Here is a 15,947-nt window from a genome sequence, read left to right as displayed (position 1 = left end):
GTATGTATGTATGTATGTATGTATGTATGTATATATATATATACATACACATACATACACACTAGTTTATCTCAGACTGACCCTTGGACCCCAGTGCATAATTTCCATGGAAACATGAAGCTAAATAAATATAATAAAATAAGAAATATGATTAACCTACATTTAAATGCTAGATAGATATGCATTAGTTGCACTGTATGGTACAATTTACTATGCAATAAATATTAAATAATATAAAATTCTAAATATACACACACCATTTGCACAATATACGAAAACACATCCACTGCATACGTGTATTTTAAATTGCATATCACATGCATCCAAAAGATTTAGAAACTAGATATAATTATTAATATCTAGTCAGTTAGCACTAGCATGATTTTTGGCCAAATAAATCAAAGACATCACTTACCAAAAAGGGTATAGTAATACAAAATGGGCTTTGGCTACCTACAGATACAGTAAACGCTAATAGTTTGATCCGTATTGATTGGAAACAGGCAGTAGGATGCCAATCATCTTGCTGATTGTTGCAGGAATCAGCCCGGCATTAGCAGCAGACACTGACGTTTTCATTTGTCGGGAAACAAACGACGGCAGCGCCGGATGTGCCGTATTTCACAATAAAAGCCCGTTAACCGGAAACGTTTGCTATGAAAAATACAGTTCACTTCAAAGATAAGCCTATTTAAAAAAAAAATATTTAATTGCTAATACGTAAAAAAATAACAAATAATAAAACTAATTAAATATTATTATTAAATACTTATTAAACTACATTTGCTTTATTGGCAAATGTTTAGATTCATGTATATGATCTTGTAACCACAAATAAAATAGTTTATTATATTATACGTTTTTATTTTGGGGGATCATTCATGGACAAAAAAATAATTCGTCATCATTCTGTGATGTGTGAGATGAAGAAGAATAAACAATTGTTCACTAAACATTTTGTTTATGACTTTAACTAAAACAAACAAACAAAAAAAAAGTTAAGATGGACTTCTGTTATAGGCCTTTCTAAATTACTTTCTTATCTACTATACGTCTGTACTGTTACAGATACTGCATTATACATAACTTTATGGCCAGATATGAAATACAATCAGAGTGACTTACTCACTCGCACTAAAGTGAATTATTCTCTAATTTTTATTTTCCAAGATACTGTTTTTCCACGCAATTCTAAAAACTTCCAAGTTAGTTTTTCTCCATTTGCGCTCAAGACTACGAGTTTTTTTCTTGAGAGAATGGGTATTACTGTTGTACCATAGAGTACGTTTTTCTCTAAACTTTTTCAATTTGATTGAAAAAGCAAATCTCAAGCATTACAGTTGTTAAAATACTTAGATTGTCAAATTTAATCACAACATATGTCTATGTTAATGTGAGATGAAGATTAAACAATTAATTTCTGTCTAAGACTTTGTTTTAATAGGACCCATTCAATGCAACTTCAGATGTGACAGAAACAAATATAAGATCATCCACCAATATAAAAGTCAAATATTTTACACTGATGTAGAGATTTATTTATTTAGCTGCATTATAACCAGGTTTAAATTTTACATCTTTATATGACAGTTCAATTTAGATATGTTTAAATAATGTATATTCACAATGTGCAAATTATTTTATAATGGGGCTTTTCCCAAGATACTACTGTGCACTCATATTCATCTTGAGTAGCAAATGTTATAATGTGACACGTGTATTTAGATGCATTTCTGTAATGTGGTTTACAGGGCTATTAATTACTGATATTTTCCACAAATGTTGTTGGTTGAGCCTTGATAAGGTTGATTCAGGACCCACAGAGTCCTTGAATTACATTTTATCAGCATTGTGCCCTTGAGTAAAACTCTACCAGCAACAAGTGTGTGTTGCTTTGGGTTAAAAACATTTAAAAAATCTATTAAATACAAAGTAGCATTGGCTCTGCCGGCTAGTGTAAAAATATAGGCTATATGAAAAAGGTAAATAAGTTAAGATATGGGGGCAAAAAAATTGTTAAGCAATATCACACAAATAAGAGAGTGACGTGTTTTTTTTCAGACTATTAGAGCGATTTCAAACAAAATAGTTCATAATAATAATTACGGTACATTTTAGACTCAATATTTGTTTTTGCTCTTTTTGCTCAGTTTCTCTGATGACAATAGATTTAAATTATCATACTTTTTTTTTTAAATATATAAAAAATACATCTGGAAATATGTTTATATATATAGCATATATTAAAAGCATCCTACAATACGATCCACAGATCATGTTACTGACAAATGTACTGATGTGTAATACATTCCTTAACGTCAAAGCTTAACTGCTAACATTATCATCAGGGACTAACAGACTGTCCTTTGACTATCCCATCAGCCTATCCAGTGTTTGTATCAGATAGCTGACAGTATATCAGGAGGAGAGACGTCAGAGAGATGGTTGCTTCAGGCACTTCCACATGAAGAGAAACATAAGAGTAATGATGATTGATCTAATGTGCCTTTAGATTGAATTTAGATTTACATTGAATAGATCAATATTGTTATTTCCCTAATCGGCATGTATAAATGCATGTATATGGCAACATATGGAGCTGATCTCGGTTGACTTTTATTGTTACTGCCTTACCTCTGGACAAAAGCCAGTAGTTTTGATTGATATGTAACAGAGATTAATAATAAACAGCCATATAATCAGAGTGAGAGAGGCAGTCTGTTAACTAGATTAGACATTCCTGGACATTCAGGAGCCAAATAAACATCATATGAGATAGATGCTGAATAACAAACATATATTTTCTTTTATTGATACAAAAAGGGAAATATTTCCTGAAAAGAGTTTAAAAATAAACGTTGTAAACCTAAGTGCTCTATGATAAAAAAATGAGAACTCTTATTTTATCTAAACAGGTTCTTTTAGGATTGATTTTCTATTAGAAACAAAAACAGATTTTGTGAACAAAGAAAAGTATTCATTCAAAAGTTAAATCAAACGTTAGTTTCACCTTATAGAGTTCTGTAACAGTGTTGCATAACTGAATTTCTGATATATTGATATAATTCAGATCTATGATTGCTTTAAAGGCTGATTTAATCACGTCATGACCTGTTTTTTCATCAGATGTGGATTTGATGAGATTTGTCTGTCTTTGTTTGGGATAAATGGATGATATGAAGGTTTATTTGTTTTATTTTCTACTTGTGTTCAATACATTTTGCTGGCCAATAACAGAATACAATTTTAAATAAAACTTTTAGCCAAGACTTAAGGTGTGTTACAGAGAGGCCCACTCTCCCCTAGGCCTATAGAAAAATAATATAACGAATTGGTTAATATATGCATACATAACACAATCAGTGAAACTGTTAACTAATTATTTAGCTAGACTAATTATAAGAGGGGTTGGTATTAGTCAAATAACTGGAATGTTGTCAGTTAATGAAGGTATGTTTACAGTGTAAAGTGTGCGGGTAAAACTTCAGTACCCATGATGCACCGCGACCCCATTGGAATTGAGGAAAGACGCATCCAGGACATCGACTCGTAACTCGCCACTCTCCTTCACGTTTACTAGTTCACGCCAATTTTTGCTTCTCGACGGATCAGCTTGGCACACAATTCAAGCGTAGACTTTCTTTGTGTACATTCAGACATCTGAATTTACTTATTTAACGAAAACCTCCCGTTAGAGAGGATTAGTGTTGAGTCGAAGTGGATTTTCACGGCTAGCCTTCGGCTACGAAAAAACAAACAACAAACCCGGAGCGCGATTATTTATTTTTCTGACTGGCAAAACCCTGCGTATAAACAACCAAACAACCCTTTTTAATTTCATGGACGACGAAAAAAACACTTATAATGCTTTATAGCTAAAACACTTCTTATTTGATCGAAAATAGTCTCTTTTTTGAGGACATTGTCATTTCCTCGTTAAGCTAGCAACTCCAGACAAAGAAAAGCAGCTTTCATTGCCTCATCACATCTGGTCAACTTTTCGCCCCTTTTGAGTAACAAAGCCCACTTTTTGAGTCTAGTTGGGTAGAAATAACGCAGGAATGGCCCAGCAGAGCAGTACTCAGGTCGCCAGCTCACAGAAAGCTTTGATGCTGGAGATGAAGTCTCTACAGGAGGAACCAGTGGAGGGTTTCAAGATCACTTTAGTGGATGAAGCTGATCTCTACAACTGGGAAGTGGCGATTTTCGGACCCCCAAACACTCACTATGAAGGGGGCTATTTCAAGGTATGGAATGAGGCTGGTTTGTAAGGGGTAAATGTGTGTTATTTTTAGGAACAGATGGCTGTGGTCTATATTTAGAACTGGAACCAGCTCTAGATAGCTGCATCTCCTTATGTGCCACTGTGTCTGTTTTCATCAGACGAATTTGGATATAATTAAGGGTTTTGACTGATTTAAGGTCTGATTATGATCTTGTGTTTTTTATCATTTGTCGGTTTGATGAGATTCTGGGGTCTTTGTTGAGGATAATGGAGCTCATTTGTTTGGTTTCTTTGTTCCTCATTGTGATTCTGATGGATGGATGGATGGAGGGTGAGCTGATTTACATGACTTTGTACGAAGAATATTTTTAATATTACAATCAAATGTAATCTTATTTGATCTCATAGTATCAGTACACTTTAAGCTTGCTGTAAGCTCATTACTGATTTGAATGATTACATTTATACTCATTATTAACTTAATAATGATAATTATTAACAAAACAAAACAAAAATAATTTATGCCTAAGTGTTTGTGATAATTTCCAATTCTACTGAATGCAGGCATCTGTCAAAACCAATTAGCCTACACTTTTGAAAACGTCACATTCATGACCTTCCGTACACTTGTTAGGGGCCATTTATTTGGTGTTAGTTGTTGACATCACGTTTGACCTCTTTTATTGTTATTATGATAATTATAAAAATAGAATAATGACAATAAAGGATGATTGTAAGGAGGTCTCACCCCATTCCACCAGAGCAGATAAACCTGTTCCTTCACACCAGTCCGAATGGTTTATAATTAATGATCTTAATAATGTCAGAAGCTTTATTGAATTATTCATCTTCGTGTTAGTTCCTCTCTAGATTATAAAGGAAGGACTGTTGTGAAGCGATTTGAAGTAGGTCAATGACTTTTCTTGCCTTTGTTTACAGCGAGGGCACTCACTCACTCACTCACTCACTCACTCACTCACTCACTCACTCACTCACTCACTCACTCACTCACACACACACACACACACACACATACATACAGTGGGTTTGGCAGATACAGGGGTGTCACTGTTTACTGCTGTGTCAGAATGTGAGCTCGTGTTGAAATTTGATTAATGTCAGACGAACTGAACTATCGAGCCTAGCGAAGCCCAAAGGCCTGGTACTCATACCCGTAACTGCTCACTGCTTGAGGATAAACCAGTGGAGAGTGTATTTGCATGACAGAGACTTGCTTCTTTGTTTGAAAGGAAATTATTCACACACTTTGTCTGTTCGCAGGAACAACAATGTTAAGGCTCTCTTGAGTATTCTGCTGGCACATTTTCAAGATCTCGTAGTCGGCCAAGAACTTGAAACCAGTCGTGCCTAACTTATCAGGAATGGTGGTTACATGCTTTCTTTCAAAGGTCAATTCACCCAGATATGAATATTATGTCATTTCCTTACCCTCATATGGTTGTCTTGTAACCTTGACATTCTTCCTTGGAACACAAATGGAGAAGTGCTGATGGATGCTGTCGTGTCACCAAAACCACCATAGAAGTCATCCATATGACTACTGTTCAAAAGTTTGATTAGTAAGATTTTTTTCTTAAAGAAATTATTGCTGATATTCAGCAGGGATGCATTAAATTGGTGACAGTAAAGCCATTTATATTCAAAGATTACCATTTCAAATAAATGATATTCTTTTGAACTTTATATTCTTTAAAGAATTTTTAAAAATAATTATGGTTTTGACACTGATAATAATAAGAAATGTTAATAAGAGTACCAAATCAGAATGATTTCTGAAGGGTTGTTTGACACTGAAATTTGGAGTAATGATGCTAAAAATTCAGCTTTGCATGACAGGAATCAATGACATTTTTAAATAAATGAAAGTAGTAAACAGTTATTTTAAATTGTAATAATATTTCACAATATTACTGTTTTTACTGTATTTTTGATTAGATAAATGCAGCCTTGGAAGAGAAAAGTCTTCTTTCAAAAACATAAAAAAAAATCTTACCAAACCCAAACTTTTAACCTTATTGTATGTGCTGTATTTCAGGTCTTCAGAAACCATATAATGGCTTTTCGAGAGGAATGATATGAAACTGAACTTGTTTTTGACTAAAAATCCTTTCCTCTGCTGTAGTTCTTGAATCTCATTGTCTCTTATAAATATAATAATTCCATTTGGCATCACTGATCTCAAACCTGCCATCACATGTTTTTACTTACTGTATTTGAATATAAGCAAATGGCATTTGTGTGCTACGCTGGAAACAAACAATTTCAGTGACAAGACTTTTTTGATCCGTTCCTTACTCAAAAGCTATCATATGGTTTTGGTGACTACAGAGAAACCAAAAAAACATTCAGGTTTTGGAATAACATTAGGCTGAGTAAAGTACCTAATCCTGGTTAATATAGTGATTTAAAGTAGTATAGTTTGAATGCATGTCACAGTATGTCCACTTCCAATAGAAGCAGTCTAAAATGTTTCAAGGGCAGTTTTGCCACAAGACTTGAAAATAATTAGGTCTGTATTGAATTGAGATGGAGGGCATATCTCTTGCGTATCGGCTGTTTAACCTAGTTGTTTTCGTGACAAAAAATGATTCGTCCCACTTCCTGGTTCTCCAGCTCAACGTCCATTTGTGTTTTCCCTCCTGTCCATCTGCACTGTTCTCCTGCAATGTGATGCGTCTCCAATCCTATTAAGAGCAGCTGTCCTGCACTCACCCTAAGATAGATTCCTCCAAAGCAGCTGTATATAAGAAATCTCTCTGTGCCGTGACGGCCGACGGCACTGTGATGTTGATCGTTTTGAACTTGAATGTCTTGATTGTCAAGCAGCAATGTTTTTTTGGGGGGTGGGAGAATCTGAAGAATGTTTTTTAACAGGGTAAAACGCTTTCACACTAGAGCGGACCCAAGTCCATTTCATGTCAGAGTTGGTTGTTGTGAGAGCAGTTTTCCAGTATGGTTTGCTTCAGGAAAATGTGGGCTGTGTAAAATAAATGTAGTAGTAATAATAATAATAATGATAATAATAATATTAAAAACTTTCTTTAACAAAACTACATATTTACTGTACCATTCTGCTTTCTAAAGACTTATGAGAAATCAGTTTCTTCAGATTTATACCTGTAGAACAGTGGTGGGTAGAAAGAAAATAATACAATTTTAATAGAAATTGAATATATTTATCAGGTAATATTACATATTTTTATTATTTTTATGGATTTTTTATACGTAAATGCATAGCTGCTGATTCATATTTTAAATATTTTAAATATGATTCAAAATGTGAAAACCCTCATTTTGATGTTATGCATTTCTCATGGTTGCATGTCTCTAAATAAATTGCCTTCAGAAAGCAGCTTGCATTTTTCACATCACGTGTGCTACATCTGTTGCAGACAAACACAAGTACAATGTGAAAAGAGACCAGCGGGTGAGGGGGTTGAAATCGAACTTTAGTTCAGACCAAACAATGAAACAAGTGTGAAAACAGCCTTATTGGCAGCTGAAAGCATTATCAATTTAGCCATAATACTTAATAAAAAAAAAAACATGCATGGGTCGAAGTGTCCTTTGATAGTCATGACTAGGGGTGGGCGATATGACCAAAATCTTATATCACGATAACGATATATATCACGATATATATATATATATTTTTTTTTTCTTTTAAAAAGTTTTTTATGATATTAAAATCTTTGATACCATTAGGGATGTAACAGTATGAAAATTTCTTACCACGGTTATAGTGACCAAAATTATCGCGGTTATTAGTATTATCACGGTATTGTTCAAATGTGCTTGAGATGTTAAAAAAGTACTGACACATAAATCACTTCAAGTGTCAAAAATCAAACAACAAATAAAATGACTTTTTGTTTGCATTATCACTAAAACAATAACATTACCAATGATGTTCGGATTTTAAATGACAACTTGACTGACAACAGTTTAATAGTATGTTGAAATATCTAATGTAAATGTTCAAATAAAGCTTTGAAAAAGTTTAATAAAAAGGTAAATCTCACATTTCAGCCTTTAAATAAAGAAAAGATATGTCAAAATGATAATTGATTAATAAATGATTATATGTATTATATCTGCTCCATAAAGAATTCTAGATAACTTATCTGAATTGTTTAAATGTGTAGAATCATCACACATGATTTTTCATCAACCGGTCAAAATTTACAGCAGGGCATGCAAATTCGAAACTGCACACAGGCGGAATGTAAATATAAGTCTCTGTAAATCCACTCACTGACAGCAGGTGGCGCTTCTGGAAAAACTGAATTAGAGCTGTTTCCCATAACCTCCGTGGACAAAGCAGTATTGCGATTAAGAACACTTCTTTTAGGTGTTACATGGAGCGAAGATGAAAACAAAATGCCATCGATTCTTTTCTGAAGACAGTCAGAGCCTTCAGAGGTACATTCATATAATTAATTCATTCATATTTTCATTTGTATAATTCCCTTAGCACTCTTTTAATACCTCCCAGCTTTTCCCCCCTTTTTTCACTCAAAACAAAACTACTCTGCGTGCTGTGCGCACGTGAAACTGTTACTTAAAACTGTGCTTTATGCTGGACAGAATTTATTTATCGCGAGTTGTTCAAATCATGGTAATCTAATATGGTTTTAATGATAATTAAAAGATGAAATGGTAATACTAACCGTGGGGAATTTTATCATGATTTATCGTCAAACCGGTAATCGTTACATCCCTAGTAAAATAGAATTTTCATAATCCTTATCACCAGTGTTGATATCAAACTAATACAAGCCTAATAAATAAAGATAAATAAACAGTCAGTGATGAAATAAGGATAAGAAACTAATTGCAAGCAATAGGACAAAAAACTAAAATAAGAAATGCTACATACACATTGTGTAAATTAGTTAGTCTTCACTGTGTTAATTATATATATATCATTTTTATATTTAATTTCTTCTTATTAAAGTTACAAAAGTGATTTAGTCAAGAGCAGTGAGAGATTTTCCTCTCACTTTTGTTTTATTAATATGAATGGCAGAAAGGACGAACATTGGACAGCTTCCCCTTTAAGACCGAAGTCTGGATCCAATATACTGTTACATATGCGTTTTCGTTTTCAGCTGTTTACTCTCTCTTAAGACCTAAATCACTGTGTTTATGAAGATACTTGCAAAGACGGGGATTCTGACGCATATAAGTGTGTTTATGTAATTGTTCAAAGCCAATAAAGCGGCTTAAAAATCGGTTGTTTTAAAACTGCAGTGCTTAAAAACGTGTGTCCATGCTACAGATGTAGTCCCTCGTTTAGGAACGAGCTCCTCGTTTTTTGTCTTGGCTGGTCATTCTCCACCTGGTTCTGTCTCCGCTTCACGCCCCGTGGTGTGTAAAGATCGCAGTCATCCAAATGATGAAAAAGTATTACCGTAAACAATGTATTTTGCGACACCACGAAATAAACGATAGAGCATAATATGAAACGATAGATTTTTTATTTCGTCCATCCGATATATATCGTCATATCACACAGCCCTAGTCATGACCATTGTTTTTGTCTTGTTTTGCAGGCTCGCATCAAGTTCCCGATCGATTACCCCTATTCCCCACCCACATTCAGATTCCTCACCAAGATGTGGCACCCCAACATCTATGAGGTAAGAGGATTGTTTCAGCCCTCACGATGTGTACTGTGGCACGTGGCTTGTCTGTTGTTCTGGACTTCCTAATTTCCTTCTCAGTTAAGCCCTGTGTTAATGCACCAGGCAAACACAAACCTTTAGCCCCGTTCACACTACAAGCAACATGCAACAGCAAAGCGACACACTCCCATTCATTTCAATGGAGAGCTGGCGATTTCCGGCGACGCGAGCGACAGCGGCCGTAGGCGACCAGATGGGGCATATCCAGCGACGCGACAAAGTTCAGAATCCTTCAACTTTATGCAAATGAAGAGCGACTTTCGGGAGGGACAGCCAATAGGAAAGAAGACGGTAGAGCTCATGTGATCGTTCTCCTCTCAGCGCCGTAGATAAACATACGCAATGGAAGAAAGTAGGCTCTGTTTCTCATAAATTTTTGTTTGTATGTACGGATTTAATTTAGATTTAGATTATATAGACAAAAGTCGCTGCTAGTGTGAACGGGGCTTTTGTATGATGGCTAGTGCCACTGAACAGAAATGAAAAGCAACACATTATATGAGCTCTTGATATGATTGATTATAAATAGTTGCACTGTTTCAAATAAGAAAGTAAGCCAAGCACATTATTTGAACTCTTAAAAATGAGAAACTGTAACTCACACCACCAGGCACAGACCGGTGTGGTTCACCTGCAGTTCAGGCCTGTTTGTGACCTGAAAAACATTAGGTCATGTGGTGTGTTTGAAATTCTAAGCATAGCAATGGCAAAAGCCACTGCACAGATCTGTCATTATTTTCTTAACCTTCTGCGTTTTTTCTGTTCAGTGAACTCCTGGGTGGACTGTCTGATACCCAAAAAGGATTAATACCGTCATAAAATTGGTTTCTACAAATCATGCTTTCTATTCTGTTGTGTGTGTGTGTGAAGAACAGACTGAAAATTAAGTAATTCAAAAATATTTAAAGCACTAGTATTACTCATTTAGTTATGCTTATATTTGAGGTTCTATAACATTATATTTATAAATATCTAATAAATATAAACAACTAAACAAACTCTGACATTGTGTATTAAATTCATTTTCAAATTCAAACTTCATTCTTTTCAATCTTGTATTTTAATTAATATTGTTCTCAGTGTAGGTCTCTTAGGTCTATATTTGGTATTAGACTATTATATTTGGCACACACATTTCTTTTCCCAAAAGATGGCATGTGGATTTTTATTGTGTGCAAAAATTTTAAAAAAAGTTACAATTTGCCATTCTCTGTTTCAATCAATTTTGAAAATGTATATCATCTTGTATTTTAATTAATATTGTTCTCAGTGTAGGTCTCTTAGGTCTATATTTGGTATTAGACTATTATATTTGGCACACACATTTCTTTTCCCAAAAGATGGCATGTGGATTTTTATTGTGTGCAAAAATTTAAAAAAAAGTTACAATTTGCCATTCTCTCAGTTTCAATCAATTTTGAAAATGTATATCACAGGTAATGTGTGTGGTGTGCTGGAGACACACCAGAGTGGATCGTGGCGAACGCTTGTAGTGTAGACAGCTTTGTTGATTTATAATGCGCATTATTTTTATTTATTCGTTTGGACACATCGCCACCATGTGTTCTGATATAAATGTAGTGTAACGGTATGTTGTTTATGGTTGCCATGCACTGTAACATCTCGACACATTAATATTGAATTCAACTGATGTATGTTCACAGATGTGCATATTTTTTAACAGTATTTAAACATAGCTCATTAATGTATAAAGACACAAAGCTTATTTACTATTATCTGTATACTATTATAGTATTTATTAATGTTTTGAATTAGCCTTTATTTTTATATTTTCCATTTTCATCTTGATTTTAATTTAACTATTTAAATTTATTTTTATTTATGATTTAGTAATTTTAGTATTTCACCTTAGTTATTTTATTTCAGATGATTGCCAAGGCAATTTTCATTTAGTTTTTCATCTATTATTTATAATATTGATACCTAATGTATCGTTTTGTTATAAATAATCTTGTTTTTTGGTTTGAGTTCACCAAGTTACAGATAAAAAGGCAGTAATCAAGTTAGATTAAGTATGTTTTATTTACAAAGCATTTAATTACAAGACATTTAATTGATGCTTTTGTTATTGGATTATTATTAAAAAGAGCATTACTACATGGTAATGTATTTATATAAAAATGTTTGGGTTGAATTTACAGGAAGTACAACTATATATATATATATATATATATATATATATTCATATACAATTACCGTGATATAACAATACTCTGATTTAAGTTTGTAGTCAAACCACCTACCCCATGCACCACTATATTTCCTCAAATTGGATATGTATGCATTACATGCACAAGGCCTTTTCAGAGTCCAGGCGAGTTTTTCTCTGTTCTGCAGAGACCGTCCTTCAGTTTTGACAGGCTGTTTCTCCTTATCTCTCTGTCACACGTCTCGCTCTGACTCGAGTACTCACAGCAGTGGTGTGGAGGCGAGGGGTTCACTCAGATGCTTGTTTTGCTTCATGAAAGCATTATGATCATGTGATTGATGAATCTCTTTGTGCTTTCACAGAACGGGGACGTGTGTATCTCCATTCTGCATCCTCCAGTAGATGATCCACAGAGTGGAGAGCTTCCCTCAGAGAGGTGGAACCCCACACAGAACGTCAGGTATGAAGGAATCTCTAACAGCCAGACCTTTTTGATTATCAGCATATAGTCTAGTCCACTTTGCAGCTTATTCAGACCACATTCCACAGAGAAATGGTTGGTTTTTAAATAAATTTCCCCTCAGGGATACATAGGCAGTAGCTTTTTAGTAGACGTTGTCACATAAGAGTGATCACGTATTTTCCCGCTAACAGAATTATAGGAAGAGTGACCAGGCTGGTTTTGTGTTCAGAGTTTCCTGTTGCTTGCCTTTATGGAAAGCATCTCAGTGGAGATCTGTGTATTTGTGTGTTTCCTGCCCCGAGTCTGATCTGTGTTCTTGTTAGTCTGGTATCATGTTTCACTGGGCTTTGTGCTTCGGTGGAAAAGCGAGTGTGGAAGCTCCTGTTAATCATTTGTGTTGTTGAAGAGCACCTGTCGCTGCACACAGAGAGAGATGGGCATATTTTGACCCCAGACTGAATGTTGCATGGTTTACACTGTAAAAGCCTGCTGTGTTCCCCTGCTCAGATGTTCCTTTTAATTAATTATTATTTTGAGTGCAAAACAAATGTGAAAAAATCTGGTACTATATGTCAGAATAGATCTGTGCAGTAAGACTTGCAAACTAATACATCTGCCCAGTTGTTTTTGTAATGTGTCACTTTTGTAATGTGTCACTTAAGAACTTGCTTTGTTGCAACAACCTCAAAATATTGTAGATTGCACTTTTTGTATAATTTTCATGTTTTTATATTGGTATCCGTGTTCCTTCTTTGTTAGTGATCATTATGTCTAGATTATTTTTTTGAGCTAGTTTTAATTTTACAGTAAACAATTTGTATGTACATGGTAAGAAAAGCTATTCTATCCAGATCATGTTTTGTTTTTTGTTTTGTTTTTTTCCAAAAAAGCAAAATTTTAAATATTAATATATGTAAAATTTGTAAAAAAAAAAAATAAAATAAAAAAAAAAAAAAATTAACCATGGTTGTACTAGACATATAAAAAAAAAAATTTGAAAAAAAAAAAAAAAAAAAAAAAAAAAAAAAAAATATATATATATTTGTAGAACCAGCTATGGTATGTGTAGAATATGTGTAGAACCAGCTATTTTATTTCTGGTTTTGACCTATTAATAACTAAAATAATTATATCACATGAATATTCAAATTAATTGTATATCATAACACTAAATGATAATTATAGCACGATTAATATAATAATAATAATGATCGTTGTTGTTGCTGTTATTTTTAATTATACAGGTTTCACTCTAAATTGTTGAAAATGTATTTTGGACTACATCATTTATTTTCTAAGTTCAAAACACTTGGACAATCAATGACTATAAGAATGATTATGCAAACAGTACTTCAAAATAAGTTACTTTCCAAGTGAACACTGTTGTTTTCTTGCCAAATTGGTCACTGAAAATACTGTACGCCCCTACTGCAAATGTGAGTGCATCGGTGTAGCTGTAAGCAATAGATAAAGACTGATCCTCTTATGTAAAATCTCTTGGAATCTTAAGGAAAATGCAACACAAAGCAGCTTTGCTGCTGATGAGCTTTAAGGTAATGGCATTATAACATCGAGTGTCTGTTTGTGTGTTTCAGAACTATACTGTTGAGTGTCATCTCTCTACTGAACGAACCCAACACGTTTTCTCCAGCCAACGTGGACGCCTCCGTCATGTACCGCAAATGGAGAGACAGTAAAGGAAAAGACCGGGAATACGCAGAAATCATTAGGTAATATTAATGATTGTGCAAAAATACAGAATATGACTCCTTTAAGAGTTCATCTGTGCGCAATGTTTATTTGTTTAATGCTGGTTACCGTTTTCATGGCTCTATCAGAAGGCCTGGTGAAAAGCAACAGCTAATGGATTTTCTGGATCAGCGGTGCCCTCCTGTGGTTGAATGAGTCACTGAAACACGAGTGACTGTTCATCTCCTCTTGGCAGTCTGTTGCATGTTGCAATTCATGTTTTCAACCATCTGAGTTGGAAAATTTGACTTGACTTGTTTATTTCTGAGCCTGAAACCTCAGGGCAACAATTCATATGAAGAACTAATATAACATAAAATGTCAATATGTCCCACTGCCTGAGACAGATGGGTCTTATGGAAGCTACATGGTTAATATTTCAGCTGTGTAAATCTGTGAGCAAAGTTAATGTCTTTGGGCAGAATCTGTGGCATGACATGGATTACCACAAACTGTAATAGCAGCAAAAGCAAATGGAAAACATGTTTACGTTAATGTATTTACAATTGAAGTCTAGCCTGAAGATTTGAAAGCCAAATATTCCATTGCATGTGCTTGTGTGTCTTACAGAAAACAGGTTCTGGCCACTAAAGCCGAGGCAGAACGGGACGGAGTAAAAGTTCCCACCACCCTGGCGGAGTATTGCGTTCGCACACGCGCCCCTGCACCAGACGAGGGGTCCGACCTGTTATATGACGATTACTATGATGATGAGGACTTGGAGGATGAGGATGGCGAGGACTGTTGCTATGACGAGGATGACTCCGGAAACGAGGAATCATGACAACATTCCCATTACCATCTTCTTTCTCTGCTTCATCAGCATCACCCCGAAAGAGGAAACGTTAAGGCATGCGCCCTGCATTTACACTCACTCAGATGGCCATTTTTGTTTCCTTAAAGGACTTAAATGAGATTTCGTTGTTTTTTTTTGTTTTTTTTTTTAAATAAGAATTGTTGTTTTCCTTCCGTGTCATAATTGTGCTGGCCTTCAGGCTTTTCTCCAGTCTGTTCTTTTATTATTTATTTGCTTTGTGCTTTCAGATAGCTCTGTGAAAGTTACTTCAAAAAGGACAACAAAAAAAAACGAGCCTGACTGAATTAAGGAGTGATTCTTTGAATGAGGCTTTGTGCTGAATCACACTGATTATGTCACTGATTTTTTTAATTTTCTTAGAGTGACCCACGTTCACTTTTTTGGCCTTCAAGCACATCTGAGCAGCCCAGCAATAAAACGTTACAACTTTGGGGGCACGGTTTGAGTTCCACCTTCATTTGAGTAGCAATTACGTTAAAGGGATAGTTCACCCAAAAAATTACAATTCTGTCATCATTTACTCACCCTCCTGTCATTCCAAACCTGTATGACTTACTTTCTTCTTTGAAACATAAGATGATTTGAGAAATGGAAGTCAATTGTCACCAAACCAACATTCTTCAAAATACAGGTTTGGAACAAATGAGGTTAAGTAAATGACAGAATTTTCATTTTTGGGTGAATTATCTCTTTAAGAAGCCCTAAGCAAAAAAAAATAAAGGATGATAAGTTGATATTAAAATCATTTTGCAATGTAAAAATGCAAACTGCTGAGGCCTGAATTCTATAATGTGCTTAAAATCTGCGTTATTTAA

At 34.5% G+C, this 15,947-nt stretch overlaps 1 protein-coding gene across 1 annotated transcript; it reads left to right on the top strand.

Annotated features, from left to right (window-relative positions):
• Positions 1–3,508: 3,508 nt before the first annotated feature.
• LOC107676329 (ubiquitin-conjugating enzyme E2 R2-like) lies at positions 3,509–15,392 on the top strand. Its single transcript, XM_016470860.1, has 5 exons — positions 3,509–4,247; positions 9,802–9,888; positions 12,466–12,563; positions 14,162–14,296; positions 14,886–15,392. Exons 1-5 carry the CDS (start codon positions 4,062–4,064, stop codon positions 15,097–15,099), a joined length of 720 nt encoding a protein of 239 aa, XP_016326346.1. The 5' UTR covers positions 3,509–4,061; the 3' UTR covers positions 15,100–15,392.
• Positions 15,393–15,947: the final 555 nt, after the last annotated feature.

The sequence above is a fragment of the Sinocyclocheilus anshuiensis genome, unplaced genomic scaffold, assembly GCF_001515605.1.
Source record: "Sinocyclocheilus anshuiensis isolate Anshui unplaced genomic scaffold, SAMN03320099.WGS_v1.1 scaffold4580, whole genome shotgun sequence".
Taxonomy (NCBI): domain Eukaryota; kingdom Metazoa; phylum Chordata; class Actinopteri; order Cypriniformes; family Cyprinidae; genus Sinocyclocheilus; species Sinocyclocheilus anshuiensis.
This window is presented reverse-complemented; position numbering and strand designations above follow the sequence as displayed.